Below are 14,444 nucleotides of genomic sequence, written 5' to 3'. Positions count from 1 at the left end.
CCACATGGCAATTCACAATCTTCTTTAACTCCAGTTCCAGGAAACCAGTGCCCTGTTTCAGGCCTGTGTGGACATTGCACATACATGGTACACAATATAAATGCAAGCAAAATGCCCATATATACATTAATAAAAAATTAACCATAAAAATCATATGGTGTGGTGGTTTGAATGAATATCCAGTCTAGTATCTGAATACTTGGTTCCCAGTTGGTAGCGCTTTTTGGTAAGGCTTAGGAAGTATAGCCTTGCTAGAGGAAGTACAACACTGGGGACAAGTTTTGAGGTTTCAAAGCCATGTACCATTTCCAGTTTGTTCTCTCTGCTTCTGGATTGCAGTTAAATATGTAAGCTCTCAGCTGTGCCATCTCTGATGCTATGATTCCCTGCTATGATGGACTCTTAACCCTTTGCAACCAAAATGTCTGTGTGTTGTCACAGCAACAGCAAACTCACTGTAAGACACCCCACACAGCCACAGAAATCTTGAAACTCACTGTAAGACTCCCCACACAGGCACAGAAATCTTTAAAAGAACAAAGTTAAGAGGATCTTGTTTCCTAATTTCAGAATGTACTACAATGCTATAGTAACCAAAACAGTCTAATAGTAGCTGAGAACCTGTGGTAGAACACTTGCCTCACGCGGATCAGACTTTAACTTTGAGCCGTAACAAAAACAAAGAAACAGAGAGAGTGACTAAGGAGAGGTAAACCAATTGAAATAATTGAAATTTAAAAAAAAAATAGAACAAACGCCAGGCATGGTGGCACACACCTTTAATCACAGCACTCAGAAGGTGGAGGCAGATGGAACTCTGAGTTTGAAGCTAGCCTGGTGTACAGGACAAGTTCTAGGACAGCCAGGGCTACACAAAGAAACCTTGTTTCAGAAAAAAAATTAAATAATAATAAAAATAAAACATGCTGAATATGGTAACAAAAGCCTGTATCCTGGCACTTGAGTGAAGACAGAATGATTGAGAATTCAAAGTCAGCTGAGCAGTGTGGCCCACACCTTTAATCTCAGCACTCTAGAGTAGAGGCAGATAAATCTCAAGGCCAGACTGGTCTACGTTGTGAGTTCCAGGACAGACAACGCTACACAGAAAAACCTTGTCTAAAAAAACAAAATAAAACCTGTAAGCTAGGCGGTGGTAGCACACATGTTTAATCACAGCACTGGGGAGGCAGAATAGGTCGATCTCTGTGAGTTCAAAGCCAGCCTGGTCTACAGAGCAAGTTTAAGGACAGGCTCCAAAGCTACACAGAGAAACCTTGTCTAAAAACCCAAAAACAAAAAAACAAGACCAAAAAAAACCCCATAACGTATACATAGGAATATATATTTTGCAATGTATATAGTATATATACGCAAAAAAGTAGAGTAAAATAAGTAAGTTGCAGGGCAGGGACATCAAGTTTATACTACACTTTATTTTTGAATTATCAACACTTCCAAAGACTTTATTTCAGTAGTATGACCGATACCTTTGAGTGATCTGAAAGGAAATCTGGAAGGAGATAGACTTGTGCCAGCAGCTCAGTGTAATCATGACAACGGAAATAATAAATATGGGAAAGGATATTTTCAAGAGTGAAATCCTCCAAGGCTTTCTGATGTTCTGAAACAAACAACAAAGCAATCTGAAAACAGTTTAGATTTTCTTTTCCTAATTGTCTGACAATCACAGATACGTTATTTGTACCCTTGTAAAACAACATCACATCTAAAAGATGACAGAAACACTGAAGAATCTCTGTAAAATGTGCTTTGTTGACTGCTGATCTTATTATTTAGTTTTTAATGTTTTCTACTGTTTCATTAAGGGTTCTTGCTGCTCTTGCAGAGGACCCAGGTTTGGTTCCAGTACCCTCATAGCAGCTAACCCTAACCCTAACCGTCCATAGCACCAGTTCCAAGGGATCTGATGTCACCTTTTGGTTTCCATGAACATCGGGTACAGGCATGGTGCGCTTATATGTACACAAAAATACCTAATCACATTAAAATATTTTTTCTTGTATTTTTTTTAATTTATTTATTTATTATGTATACAATATTCTGTCTGTGTGCATGTCTGCAGGCCAGAAGAGGGCACCAGACCTCTTTACAGATGGTTGTGAGCCACCATGTGGTTGCCGGGAATTGAACTCAGGACCTTTGGAAGAGCAGGCAATGCTCTTAACCGCTGAGCCATCTCTCCAGCCCCCTAAAATATTTTTTAAAAATACATTTTAAAATGCAACAATTAGTTTCTTATTTCAAAACAAAACTTACTTTATTGTCTTTGATTGTATGTGTAATAAACTAGGGATTATTTATTCACAAATAAACAAAATTCTTACTGTTTATCTCCAGCTATTGATTTCCACTGAACAGAAGTATCACGATTGAAGTTTCTCTTTCTTGTTTTTGAAGAATACAAATTAAGAATTCAAAGGAAAATCCAGGGGCTAGGGATGTGGCTCACACCTTTAATTCTAGCACTTGGTGGGCAGAGGTAAGCACATCTCTGAGTTCAAAGCCAGCCTGATTTACAAACTGAGTTCAAGGACAGTCAGGGCTACACAGAGAAACCCTGTATTGAAAATAAAACAAAACAAAAAACAAAAGCTAAAACAAAAGATTTTAAAAGAAAAATGTCCCAATGGAGTATATTTTCCCTTTAACACTCTAATCTTTGAGAAGTAACACTATGAAATCTTAACACTGGATTTTAAAACATCAGTATGGTTTTAAAAAGTAGGTATGGTTTAGAATGGTTTTAAAAAGTAAGTATGGTTTAGAATTTAAGGCCACCTTGGTTTACACTGAACGTACTGGGACAGCCATGTTTAAAAAAATATAAATAAATTTTTAAAAAAGCGGGGAGGGTCCTTAGAAAGATGGTTCAGTAGGAAAGAATACTGGCTGTTCTTCCAGAGCAACCAGGTTTGAGTCCTAGAACCTACATGGCAGCTCACAACAGAATGTAATTCTAGTCCGAGGAGATCTGATGCCCTCTTCTGGCCTCCAAAGGCAATGTACACATACAGTGCATTCATACATTCAGGCAAAACACCCAAACATAAAAGAAAATAAAGCGAGTTTGGCTTTGAAATGAGAAACTAATTACCACATTCTAAAATGTATTTTTTTAAAGATTTTAACGTGATTAGGTGTTTTGCGTGTATGTAAGTGCACCTTGTGTGTGCCTTGAGCCCACTGAGGCCAGAACTGGAGCTATGAAGAGTTGTGTGCCTCCATGAGGTGCTGGGAACCAAACCGAGATCCTCTGCAAGAGCAGCAAGAGCTTTTAATGAATGAACTCTCTCTGTCCTATGATGTTTGTGATGGCTGACAAGATGACCGGAGTTCAATCTCTAGGATCCACACAGTAGGAGGAACAACTCAAATTCTCTCTGATCTCCACACATGAGCATACACACTAAGTAAAATGAGATGTTTTTAAAAAGATTTATATATTTATATATACGGTGCTTTGTCTACATGTATGTCTGCACACCAAAAGAAGGCACATCCCATTATAGTTGGCTGTGAGCTGCTATGTGTTGCTGGGATGTGAACTCAGGACCTCTGGAAGAGCAGGTAGTACTTTTAACCACCGAGCCATCTCTCCAGATCAACAAATGTCAGAAACTGTTTAACTTGGGAGTTTCAGACCAGCTAACCTACATAGTTCCAGGCCAATCTGGGTTACAGAGTAAGATCCTGTCTCAAGAAGCCAAATAAAAAACGACTTATGCTATAACATTACAAAACAAAACCAAGAGGAGGCTGCAGTGGGAGGTGCTCGCCTGCTCTGAGCAGGGCCCTGGTTCAACCCCTCCCGTGTGTATGCACAAGTGCGTGTGTACAGAGATTCACTCACAGAGAACGGGCTGGAATGATGTTCAGTGATAGAGTGCTTGACTAACATTTCCAAGGCCTTGGGTTTGATCCCCAACATTGCAAAAGTAAACAACAAAACAAAGTAAACAAAACAAAACATCACAGAAAAATTATCTGCACCCAGCAGCTCACAGCTGCAGTCCCAGCAGGTGGGAAAAGGAGACAGGAGGCTCAGCGCCAGATCATCCTCAGGCATACAGCAGTACAAGGATATCCTGGGAACTAGACTTCAGGTTAGTAAACTCTGGCTTCTTCCAATATACACTAAGTTAGTAAAAAAAAACAAAACAAACAAACAACCTTTAGTTTTTCTCATGCACCAATCATTAAAGCCTTCATATCCCAGTGCCTCAGTACATCTTCTGTCCATACAGGACTTTCAAGGACAGAATGGGTAAGACATTTTAGACAGAATTATTTTGTCTTCTACCTTTCCAGAATTCCTACTGAAAAGATATAACAAAAAAAAAAAAAGAATCTGTTTTTGTTTGTAATGAACTGTGTGTGCCTGTTTATGCAAACGCCACAGTGCATCTGTGGACTTCCGGGGACAATTTTCAGTTCTCTTCTTTTGTTATAGCAGTTCTAGAGGTCAAATTCCATCATCAAGCTTGGTGACAAGCACCTTTAGCTGCTGAGCCTTCGCACTGGCCAAGATGCTTACCTTCTCAATTACTTATAAAAATAAATCTGTCGTGCTGGATAGGTGACTCAGTGGTGAAGGACGTGAGCTGTGCGGAGTGTGGAGCTGAGCGACTTTAATCCCAGCACCTGGGAGGTTTGGCAGGCAGACTTCTGGGAGTTTGAAGCCAACCTGGTCTATAAAGTGAGTTACAGGGCAGCCAAGACTTACACAGAGAAACGCTGACTTGTAAAACCATTAAAAAAAATTAATTAAATTTAAAAAAGCAACGGCTGCTAAGTTGGGTACGACACAGGTCTGCTATCCCAGCATTCTGGAGACTGAGGCAGAATGATCACAGACAGCTAGGCTTCAGGGAGAGTACTGTTAACTAGGCAGAAGCTTCAAGTTTGGGACAACCTCTTACTGAAGTCTGAAATGGCACAAATACAAACTGTCTTTCTCGTACAGAAGGAGCATTTTGTGCTAACTCACCTTCGTCCGTGTGTGCTCCTGATATAAGGCGAAGGTGTTGAATGCAGGCAGTTGCAAGGGTTGCCACTCTATCAACCATAAAACTTCCCTCTGTGTCAATAAATACTGCCTCACCAGCCACTCCTCCAAAACATTCTGGAATCTGCACATCCACTGCCAATTGCATACTGTCAAGAAATGACCAAATCATTATCATAACTATCAAAATGTCTTTTGTAAACTGCGTCTAATCATCAGCTAAACCATCAAGTTTTCTAAATACAAAAGTATACCCCAAGACAACAGAGATGGCTAACTCTCCATAGCTCCAAATACATATGAAACCATAGATGCCTAGATTATAGTGCAGGTATTACACAAAATTACCATTAAGTAACTCTTTGTGGTTTTTAGGTTCTAGGAATTGGTTTATATTTTCTCCCTTTTTCTGAGTTAGGTTCTGGAAATGTAGCCCAGGCTGATTGATTCAACTCTCAATCCTTCTATCTCAATCTCCAGCCTTACTGCTATATTTACAGGAGTGTGTCACTACACCCAGGTAGACATACTTTTTTTTTAAAGATTTATTTATTTGAGCCAGGTGGTGGTGGTGTATGCCTTTAGTTCCAGCACTTGGGAGGCAGAGACAGGCAGATCTCTGTAAGTTTGAGGCCAGCCTAGTCCAGGACAGTCAAGGCTACACAGATAAACCCTGTCTTGAAAAACAAATCAAAAAAAAAGATTTATTTGATATATATATAGTGTTCTGTCTGCATGTTTGTGAGCCACCATGCGGTTGCTAGGAACTGAACTCAAGACCTTTGGAAAAGCAGTCAATGCTCTTAACCACTGAACCATCTCTCCAGCTCAACATACTTTTTTTTGTTGTTGACACCAGGTCTTAGTATATATCCCTGGCTGGTCTAACAATTGTTATATAGTTCAGACTGTCTTCCAACTCATAGCAATCCTGCTTCAGTATCCTGAGTGATGAAATTATAGGAGTATGTTACCAAGCCTGGTTCAGGATTCTTTATCATATATAAATCAACTTTAAAACATCTGACAAATATATCTCAGAAGCTAACTATTAGGAGAGTATCTGCTTACTGTAGTGATTATATTGTATTATAAAAGAAACATTTCTGACATCAAAGCTGCTCTATCCCTTCACTAAGATGGTGCCTGAGATAATATGAACGGTAAGCTGATGGTTTGTTGCAGGAAGTAGTAACACACACTTTTTGGTATTCTGACTACAAACTCACAGAACAATACTCTATTAGTTACATAAAAGACTAAGTCCATACTTAAGAAGAGAACGTTCTTATTTTACCATAATTGTGTTTTCCCAACACCTGGTACACCACAAACTTCTGTCGTTTTCGTTAGGGGTATTCCACCCCCGAGAATGTTATCTAGGGCTGAACAGAAGGTGATTATGAAGCCCTGGGTGTGTTCCTGTTCAAGAAGTTCCAGGGCTGTGCACTTCTTGACTGTCACAGAAGTACCAGCACATCTTGGTTTATCTGCGAGACATTCTCTTCTTAGGATCTGTAGAGTTTCTAAAGCTTCCTCTTTGGATATCCCAACTTCTGAAAATAAAATCGGGGGGTGGGGAGAACTGACATTAGAGATTTAAAAGTCTAACACAGAGCTGAATGTGGTGGCTCACACCTCTAATCTCAGCACTAGCAAGTTCCAGGATAGCCAGGACTACACAGAGAAGCCTTGTCTCAAAAACAATCAGACAAAAGTCTACCTCGGTGATGAATTAGCACATTAACTTCAAGGTTTATTTAATGGCTGATCAAGCCCAGGGTCTTAGGCACGAGCGGCTAGTTAGTGCTCCACCTCTCAGTTACTGTCCTGTTAGCAACATTACTGCTACTAAAACTTAAAAATTAGACTAGGGGTGTGGCTCTAATTTTAAGTAGAGGGCTTAACTAGCGTTTGCAAAGCTAATTGCAAAGCATCACCAAACACTTAAACAAAACATTACATTCTGTCCTCTTTGGTGAACAGCAAAGAGCTGGGCACAGTATTGGTGGCACAGTGGATGACGCCAGCTTTACTTTGGTGTACATTAAGGATGCACAGTTAATGTACACACTTAAATGTAATCTGAAGAGCTCTGAAAAAACTGTTTGGGGTATTCCTTACGAGGCCCTGCTGTAGGGGACATCCCCCAAGTGCTCATGTGTTTTCCTCTGGGACTCCTCTGAAGCACTTTGTGGGGTCCCCTTACCAAGGGTATGGCTTGACAGGAAAAAAGCGAGCTGGAGACGTGAGGATGGTGATCAGGCCCAGTGGTCCCGGATCACCATGCCGTGTTTCCCCTCCTCGCCCTGGCCTGTTTCATAGGTCTGAGTTTCTTAATAGAAATCATCTCCCAGAGGGGCAGTGGTGGTGCACGCCTTTAATCCCAGCACTCGGGAGGCAGAGGCAGGCGGATCTCTGTGAGTTCGAGGCCAGCCTGGTCTACAAGAGCTAGTTCCAAGGCAGGCGACAAAGCGACACAGAGAAACCCTGTCTGGAAAAAAAAAAAGTAGCAGCAGCCGGGCAATGGTGGCGCATGCCTTTAATCCCAGGCGGGAGGCAGAGGCAGGCGGATCTCTTGTGAGTTCGTGACCAGCCTGGTCTACAAAGCTAGTTCCAGGACAGGCTCCACAGAGAAACCCTGTCTCAAAAAACCAAAAAAAAAAAAAAAAAAAAAAAGTAGCAGCAGCAGCAGTTGAATACTGGTCAATTTCTTGCTGTGAAAATTCAGAGCACTTTTTTGCTTTGTTTTGCTTTTGGTTTTTCAAGACGGGGTTTCTCTGTAGCTTTGGAGTCTGTCCCGGAACTCGCTCTTGTAGCACTGTTGCCAAAAGCTTCTTGTATGCCCGCACCACAGCCATAGAGGTCCCTTGGCTCTTCTTCCTAGCTGGGCCCTCGCGAGGGATTGTGGGACAGCCCCCCCCCCTGCGGGGGCTGTTAGTGGGGAGCCGTTGACGCTCTAGTGCGTGCCCACGCACCCACGCACCCTCGTGCCCACGCACACCTTCCGTTGGTTGAGGACCAGGGCGTTCTCTCGGAAGCGTGGCGGTTTCTGAGAGCTTTAATGTCCGCTGTCCTGCCTAGCGTATGAAGAAGTAGCTGGAAAAGTAAGAAATACAGCTTGTCTCGTAGTCTAGCCTGGGCCTCTGGTGTCCTGAGAGGGAGGGACTGGACTCCTTAAGTAGCAGCGGAAGTGACCGCTTCCAAAAGAGAACTTTTGGGGAGATTGGTAGTTTGGAAGGTGATTTATGAGGTCCTTTGCCTAGGAGGTATAGAGGGGGTGTGATGAAGTGTCTCGTACTCTACATTAAAATAAACCTCCTAGGCCGGGCGGTGGTGGCGCACGCCTTTCACTTGGGAGGCAGAGGCAGGTGGATCTCTGAGGTCCAGGTCAGCCTGGTCTCCAGAGCGAGTTCCAGGACAGCCAGGGCAACACAGAGAAACCCTGTCTTGGAAAACAAAATTCAGTAAAATAAACCTCCTAAATTGTAGGATACAGGCATAGAGAACCCTCCCCTTTTGTACCCTTCCTATGGGCAACAACTCCCAAGTGAAAGGCGTGGACCGCCACCACCACCCGGCTTACTTAAGGAGAAATGAAGTGACTCATAAGAGAAATTACAAGAACAACTGGTTTCCACAGGCAGGGACCCCATGACTTTTCCAGGTGGGGCTCCCCACCACGGAATCATGCATCTGATGGGTTGGCTTGTTAAACACTAATTGTCACCTGCTCTATAGTCCCACAGCAGCTCTCTACAACCTCCCAAGTGGATTAAAAGTGTGTGCCACCACTGCCTGGTTCACATTATAGTTTTTAGAATCTGTATATGTGAAGCCAGGTGGTGGTGGCTCATGCCTTTAATCCTGGTGCTCTGAGGGCACAGGGACAGGATCTTTGAGTTTGAGGCCAGCTTGGTCTATGTAGTAAATTCTAGGACAGTCCAGAGCTACATAGTAAGACCCTGTAACCCATCTTCTGTTGTTGGAGGCTGCTTGTTTGTTCCCACCACTTAGACACAGAATAACCACACAGAAACTATTTTATTTGCAATACTGTTTGGCCAAAAGCTTAAGTGTATTGCTAGCTATACATCCGAAATTAAACCATCTCAATTAATTTGTGCATCACCCCAAGGTCATGGCCTACCGGCAAAGTTTTGGCAAACTCTGGTGGAGGCATCTGTCTGTCTGTCTCCTGTGGCAGCTACATGGCTTCTCATTGATTACGCCTACTTTCTCTCAGCATTTAGTTTAGTTTTCCCCACCTATTTCTATTCTACCCTATCACAGGCTAAAGCAGATTCTTTATTCATTAACCAATAAAAGCATCACATATACAGAAGGACTTTGAAATACTCAAACAATAAAACCAGAGGGAATAAGCAGCATGAGAAGTTTGCTTGGTTTATTGGCCGTTCTAATGCTGGTACAGATGTTAGGAGTGCCCATTAAAGATGATCTTTTTTTGTTTTGTTTTGTTTTTCGAGACAGGGTTTCTCTGTAGCTTTGGTGCCCGTCCCCGAACTAGCTCTTGTAGACCAGGCTGGCCTCGAACTCCCAGAGATCCGCCTGCATCTGCCTCCCGAGTGCTGGGATTAAAGGAAAGATGATCCTTTGACCATCGTAGCGCTACTTGGTTCATGGCATGGATAATGGAGAAGATAGTGGTGGGGATTGGGAGATAAAAGAGATGAGAATGGTGGAGGAGACGACGTGTAAGAACGCTGGAGGATTCCAACACAATCACCCCACTGGCGTGAAGTTGCCTGCGGTTAGGGATGTCTTCCCTAGAGCACTAAAGCAAAGACCTGAGGGAAATACTCTTTGTTGTTTTGAGACAGGTCTCATTTAGAAGAGGGTGGCCTCACACAATATATAGTCAGTAATGGCCTCTTTGAGTACTGAGTTCTGAGATTATAAGTAGCCACTACTATACACAGCACTGGAGAGCAAACCCATGGCATGCTAGGCAAGCAAACATTCCGCCTACTGAACTGTGTTCTCAGACAAGACAGAACATAGTTTCTTTGGTACACATGTGTGTATGCACACGTGGTTGCACATGACTGGAGAGGCCATAGGCCAAAGTGCCAATGTTTGGGAGTTGTAGGGATGTTTTCTGTTTATTAGGTGTTGGTTTTTATTGTTATTTTGAGACAGGGTCCCACTTTGTAGCCCTGGCTAACCAGGATTTGTAGACAAGGTTGGCCTTGAACTCACAGAGAAAATCTGTCTGCCTCTTTCTTCAAAGTGCTGAGATTAAAAGAGTGAGCCATTGTGCCTGGCCTAGTTATTGTTAAAACAGGGAAGATAGAAATGTAGGACAGGGGCTATAAAGATAGCTTAATGATATAATAAATATTTTTTTTACAAAAAGAAGGGAGCTGGAGAGATGGCTTGGAGGTTAAGAGCACTGACTGCTCTTCCAGAGGTCCTGAGTTCAATTCCCAGCAACCACATGGTGACTCACAACTATCTCTAATGAGATCTGGTGCCCTCTTCTGGCCTGCAGGTACACATGCAGGCAGAATGCTGTATATATAATATTTTTTTTAAAGATAGCTTAATGGTCAAGGGCACTGGCTCCTCTTCCAGAGGACCCAAATTCCCAGCCCCGTCAAGGCTGCTCACAACCATCTGTACCTCTAATGCACAGACATATATACATGTATGCACAAGGCATACATATATATATGTAGGTGAAACACTTATACACATAAAATAAATGAACCGAAAAAATAAAATTTCATATGTATAATTATTGTATATGTGTCATGATGCACACGTGGAGATCATATATATACACATTAGTTAGATGCATGGGTAGCAGGTGGATGGATGGATAAATAGATGTATAGATGGATAGGTAGATACAGATAAAGAGATGGAAAGAAAAAATTTAATTGGGCCTGGAGAGATAGCTTAGCAGTTAAGAGAACTTGCTGCTCTCTCAGGACCCATATTTGGTTCCCAACACCTAAATGGTGTCTCCCAATCATCTCTAACTATAGTTCCAGGGGAATCTGACATCCTCCTCTGGCCTCTTCAGATACAAGGCATACATATATACATGTAGGCGAAACACTCATACACATAAAATAAATGAACCGAAGAAATAAAATTTCATATGTATAATTATTGTATATGTGTCATGATGCACACGTGGAGATCATAAGGCATCTTTCAGAAATCGGTTCTCTTCCACCATGTGGGTTTCAGGAATCAAACTCATATCATTAGACTTGGTGACAGGCACCTTTATTGGCTGAGCTATCTCAGTGTTCCCTGTTTTTATTTAGATACAAGATCTCACATAGCCTAGACTAACCTTGAACTTACTTTGTAGTAGAGAATGACCCTGACTTCTTGATCCTCTTGCCTTAGCCTTTCAAGAGCTGGGATTATAGGTGTGTGTTTGTGTTTAGGGATGTTGTATGTATTTTATTTTTATTTTTTGCAGTGTTGGTAATCAAACCCGGTGCTTTATGAATGTTAAGCAATTGGTTCAAAGCCGGGTATCGTTTGTGCATGCCTTTAATGCCAGCACTCAGGAGACAGAGGCAAATGGATCTCTGCCAGTTCAAGGCCAGCCTGGTCTACAGAGTGAGTTCCAGGACAGCCAGGGCCATACAGAGAAGCCCTGTTTTGAAAAAAAAAAAATTGTTTGAGAAAAAAAAAAAAAAGAAAAGAAACCGCTCTGCTACAGAAATATGCTCAACCCCTACCTATTGTACCGTTCGGTGACTTTGGTGTGTTTATATAATTGCCTAGTCATCCAGAACAGCTCAGTTTTAGATTATGTGTTGTGGTTTGGGGGCTGGGCTTCAATTCACACTGTAACCCAGGCAGGGCTTAGACCTGGAATTCTCCTGCCTCAGCTTCCTGAATAGCTAAAATTATATATAGGCTTGAACTATACTTGGCTACTGTTAGAATATTCTCATGACCATCAAAGAATTCCCCCATGAGTATTGGCACACTAGTTTTCATGTCCCAAACCCAGCTACAGAAAACAATTGATTTCCACTCTGTTAGTATTTCTGCCTTTCCTAATATTTTATTTAAAACATAATCATCATGTAGTTTGTAGTCTATACAGATCCTTTCACTTTGTGTATATATATATACAACTACATAGTAAAACTCTTGTCTAAAAAAAGGAACTTGCAACACCGGTGACATCGTGCATGAACCTCAAAATATACTAAGTGAGACTGGGCGATGGTGGCACACGCCTTTAATCCCAGCACTCGGGAGGCAGAGGCAGAGGCAGGCGGATCTCTGTGAGTTCGAGACCAGCCTGGTCTACAGAGCTAGTTCCAGGACAGGCTCCAAAGCCACAGAGAAACCCTGTCTCGAAAAACAAAACAAAACAAAACAAAAGCTTAGTTTGCATATATGTCATTCCGTAAACATACATTCGGAATTTCTCTTGAGAAGATATGTAGAAATGGAGTGACCACATCATTTGGAAGTACATGACAACTTTTTCAGCAGCTATTGAACTGTTTTTTCAAATGACTGCTGTTCTACATTCTCATCAGCAGAACATAAGGTTCTGTTTCTCTACATCCTTGCCAGCATTTGTTTATTGTGATACAGGTCTCATTAGCCCTGACTGGCCTGGAACTTGATTTATAGACCAGTCTGGTCTTGCCTCTGCCTCCCAGGTACGGGGATTAAAGCAGTAGGCCACATATCTAACCTGCCAGCATTTAATATTGGCAGATATTTTTATGTGTGTAGTGTTGGGGATCAAATCCACAACCCTCTGAGTACTAGATATGCATTCTACCACTGATTTAAATTCCAAACCCCACTTTTATGGATTGTATTCATTCCAGTTGGTGTGTAATAATAATAACATTATTGGTTTGGATTTTTAAGATTAACTGTGTATATGTGAGAGTCTGTGTATGAGAATGTGCACATGTGAGTATAGATGCCCACAGAAGCCACAAGCATGTTGGGTTCCTGGATCTGGAGCTACATGTGGTTGTATCCTGACACGGGAGCTAGAAACCCCTCAGTCAAGGTTTTTAAAAGAAAATAGTCATGTATCGTATTGGTTAATATTACATTTAGACTTACTGTGCTTGAGAGACCAGAAAGCAAAAAATGCCTCATGTGTGTGTGTGTGTGTCTCTGTGTGTGTGTGTGTAATGCCTAGTGTCACCGGTAATTCTGTAGTCCCAGGACTTGGGAAGCTAAGGTGAGAGAATCCCCCATTTTAACACAGCACCTGAGCTACATAATAAGAAAAGAAAAGGAGGGGCTGGAGAGATGGCTCAGTGGTTAAGAGCATTGCCTGCTCTTCCAAAGGTCCTGAGTTCAATTCCCAGCAACCACATGGTGGCTCTCAACCATCTGTAAAGAGGTCTGGCGCCCTCTTCTGGCCTTCAGGCATACAGACAGAATATTGTGTACATAATAAATAAATAAATATTAAAAAAGAAAAGGATTAATAGCAGAATATTAAATTAAGTATTTGCGGAATACTTCTAAATCCAGGAGCCTATGCTATAGGTCCCCCTTTTCTGTGGCTGATCTCTGATAGATGTCTACTTCTCCGTCCAAACTGTTTCCGGTGCTATAAACAGAGTCCTCATTCTCCTCCAGGGAAACCTTGGCAGCCAATGTAAACTGTAGAGTGGAGTCCAGAGTCCTTTTCTGTCATGCCCTGCTGGTCTTCTCTGAGCCAATAGCCTGTAAACAGATCCCCTCCTCATCTTTAAGAGCAGGGTGCAGTGTGTAGGTAAGACATAGTTCTCTTTGTCTACAACGAGCATATTCTCATTTTTTCTTAACATTTATTTTAATTATATTTAATTATTTAATTGTATTTAATTTATTAGTTTAGATTAAATAATGAATAAACACTATTTGCAGCCAGATCTCTGTGAATTTGAGGCCAGCTTGGTCTACAGAGGGAGTTTCAGGACAGCTAGGACTGTTACACCGAAAAACCCTGTCTCAAACCATTCCCTGCCCCCCACCCCCCAAAAAATGAAAGCTAACCATTGTGAACCCATTTTCATGTCTGTAAAGATGGGGATGATAGAAGTAACTGCCTTATAACTTGCAGAGATTAAATTTGTTGTAATATGTAAAGGAACGAATGGTCCCTGCGTGCTGCTGTCATTGGAGCTGTTTTTGTTGTTACTCTTAATCTTGATTCACACTAAAAGCTATGCATTCGATTCCTATGCTTATGAGAGAAAATTCCTACAGTGTTCTAGGAGGCTGCAAAGCAAAGGGCACAGCAAACTACCACCTAATAGGCTCTTTGGTATTCTCGCTGACAAGGAGGCGGGCTTCCGATGTCGGGATTCTGACGTCGGAAGTGAGTCACTGTGGAGGCGGTGCTATGTAGATAGAGAGTTCAGGAGCCTACTGGGAGAAGCTGCTACTT

The 14,444-nt window shown here is 41.9% G+C and overlaps 1 protein-coding gene across 1 annotated transcript in view; it reads right to left on the bottom strand.

The window, feature by feature from the left end:
• LOC121456195 (DNA repair protein RAD51 homolog 3-like) overlaps window positions 1–14,444 on the bottom strand; it is a 35,946-nt gene that overhangs the window by 21,144 nt on the left and 358 nt on the right. Inside the window, exons 2-4 of the mRNA XM_041664079.1 lie at window positions 6,327–6,585; window positions 5,012–5,178; window positions 1,491–1,624 (exon numbers count right to left, since the gene is read on the bottom strand). Of these exons, the coding sequence (XP_041520013.1) occupies window positions 1,491–1,624; window positions 5,012–5,178; window positions 6,327–6,585 (560 nt within the window). The remainder of the gene's footprint in view (window positions 1–1,490; window positions 1,625–5,011; window positions 5,179–6,326; window positions 6,586–14,444) is intronic.

Source organism: Microtus oregoni, unplaced genomic scaffold, assembly GCF_018167655.1.
Source record: "Microtus oregoni isolate MIOR12 unplaced genomic scaffold, Mior012 000015F_ref0000493, whole genome shotgun sequence".
In the NCBI taxonomy this organism is placed as follows: Eukaryota; Metazoa; Chordata; class Mammalia; order Rodentia; family Cricetidae; genus Microtus; species Microtus oregoni.
Note: the sequence above shows the minus strand (reverse complement) of the source record. Positions and strands in the feature narration are given on the sequence as shown.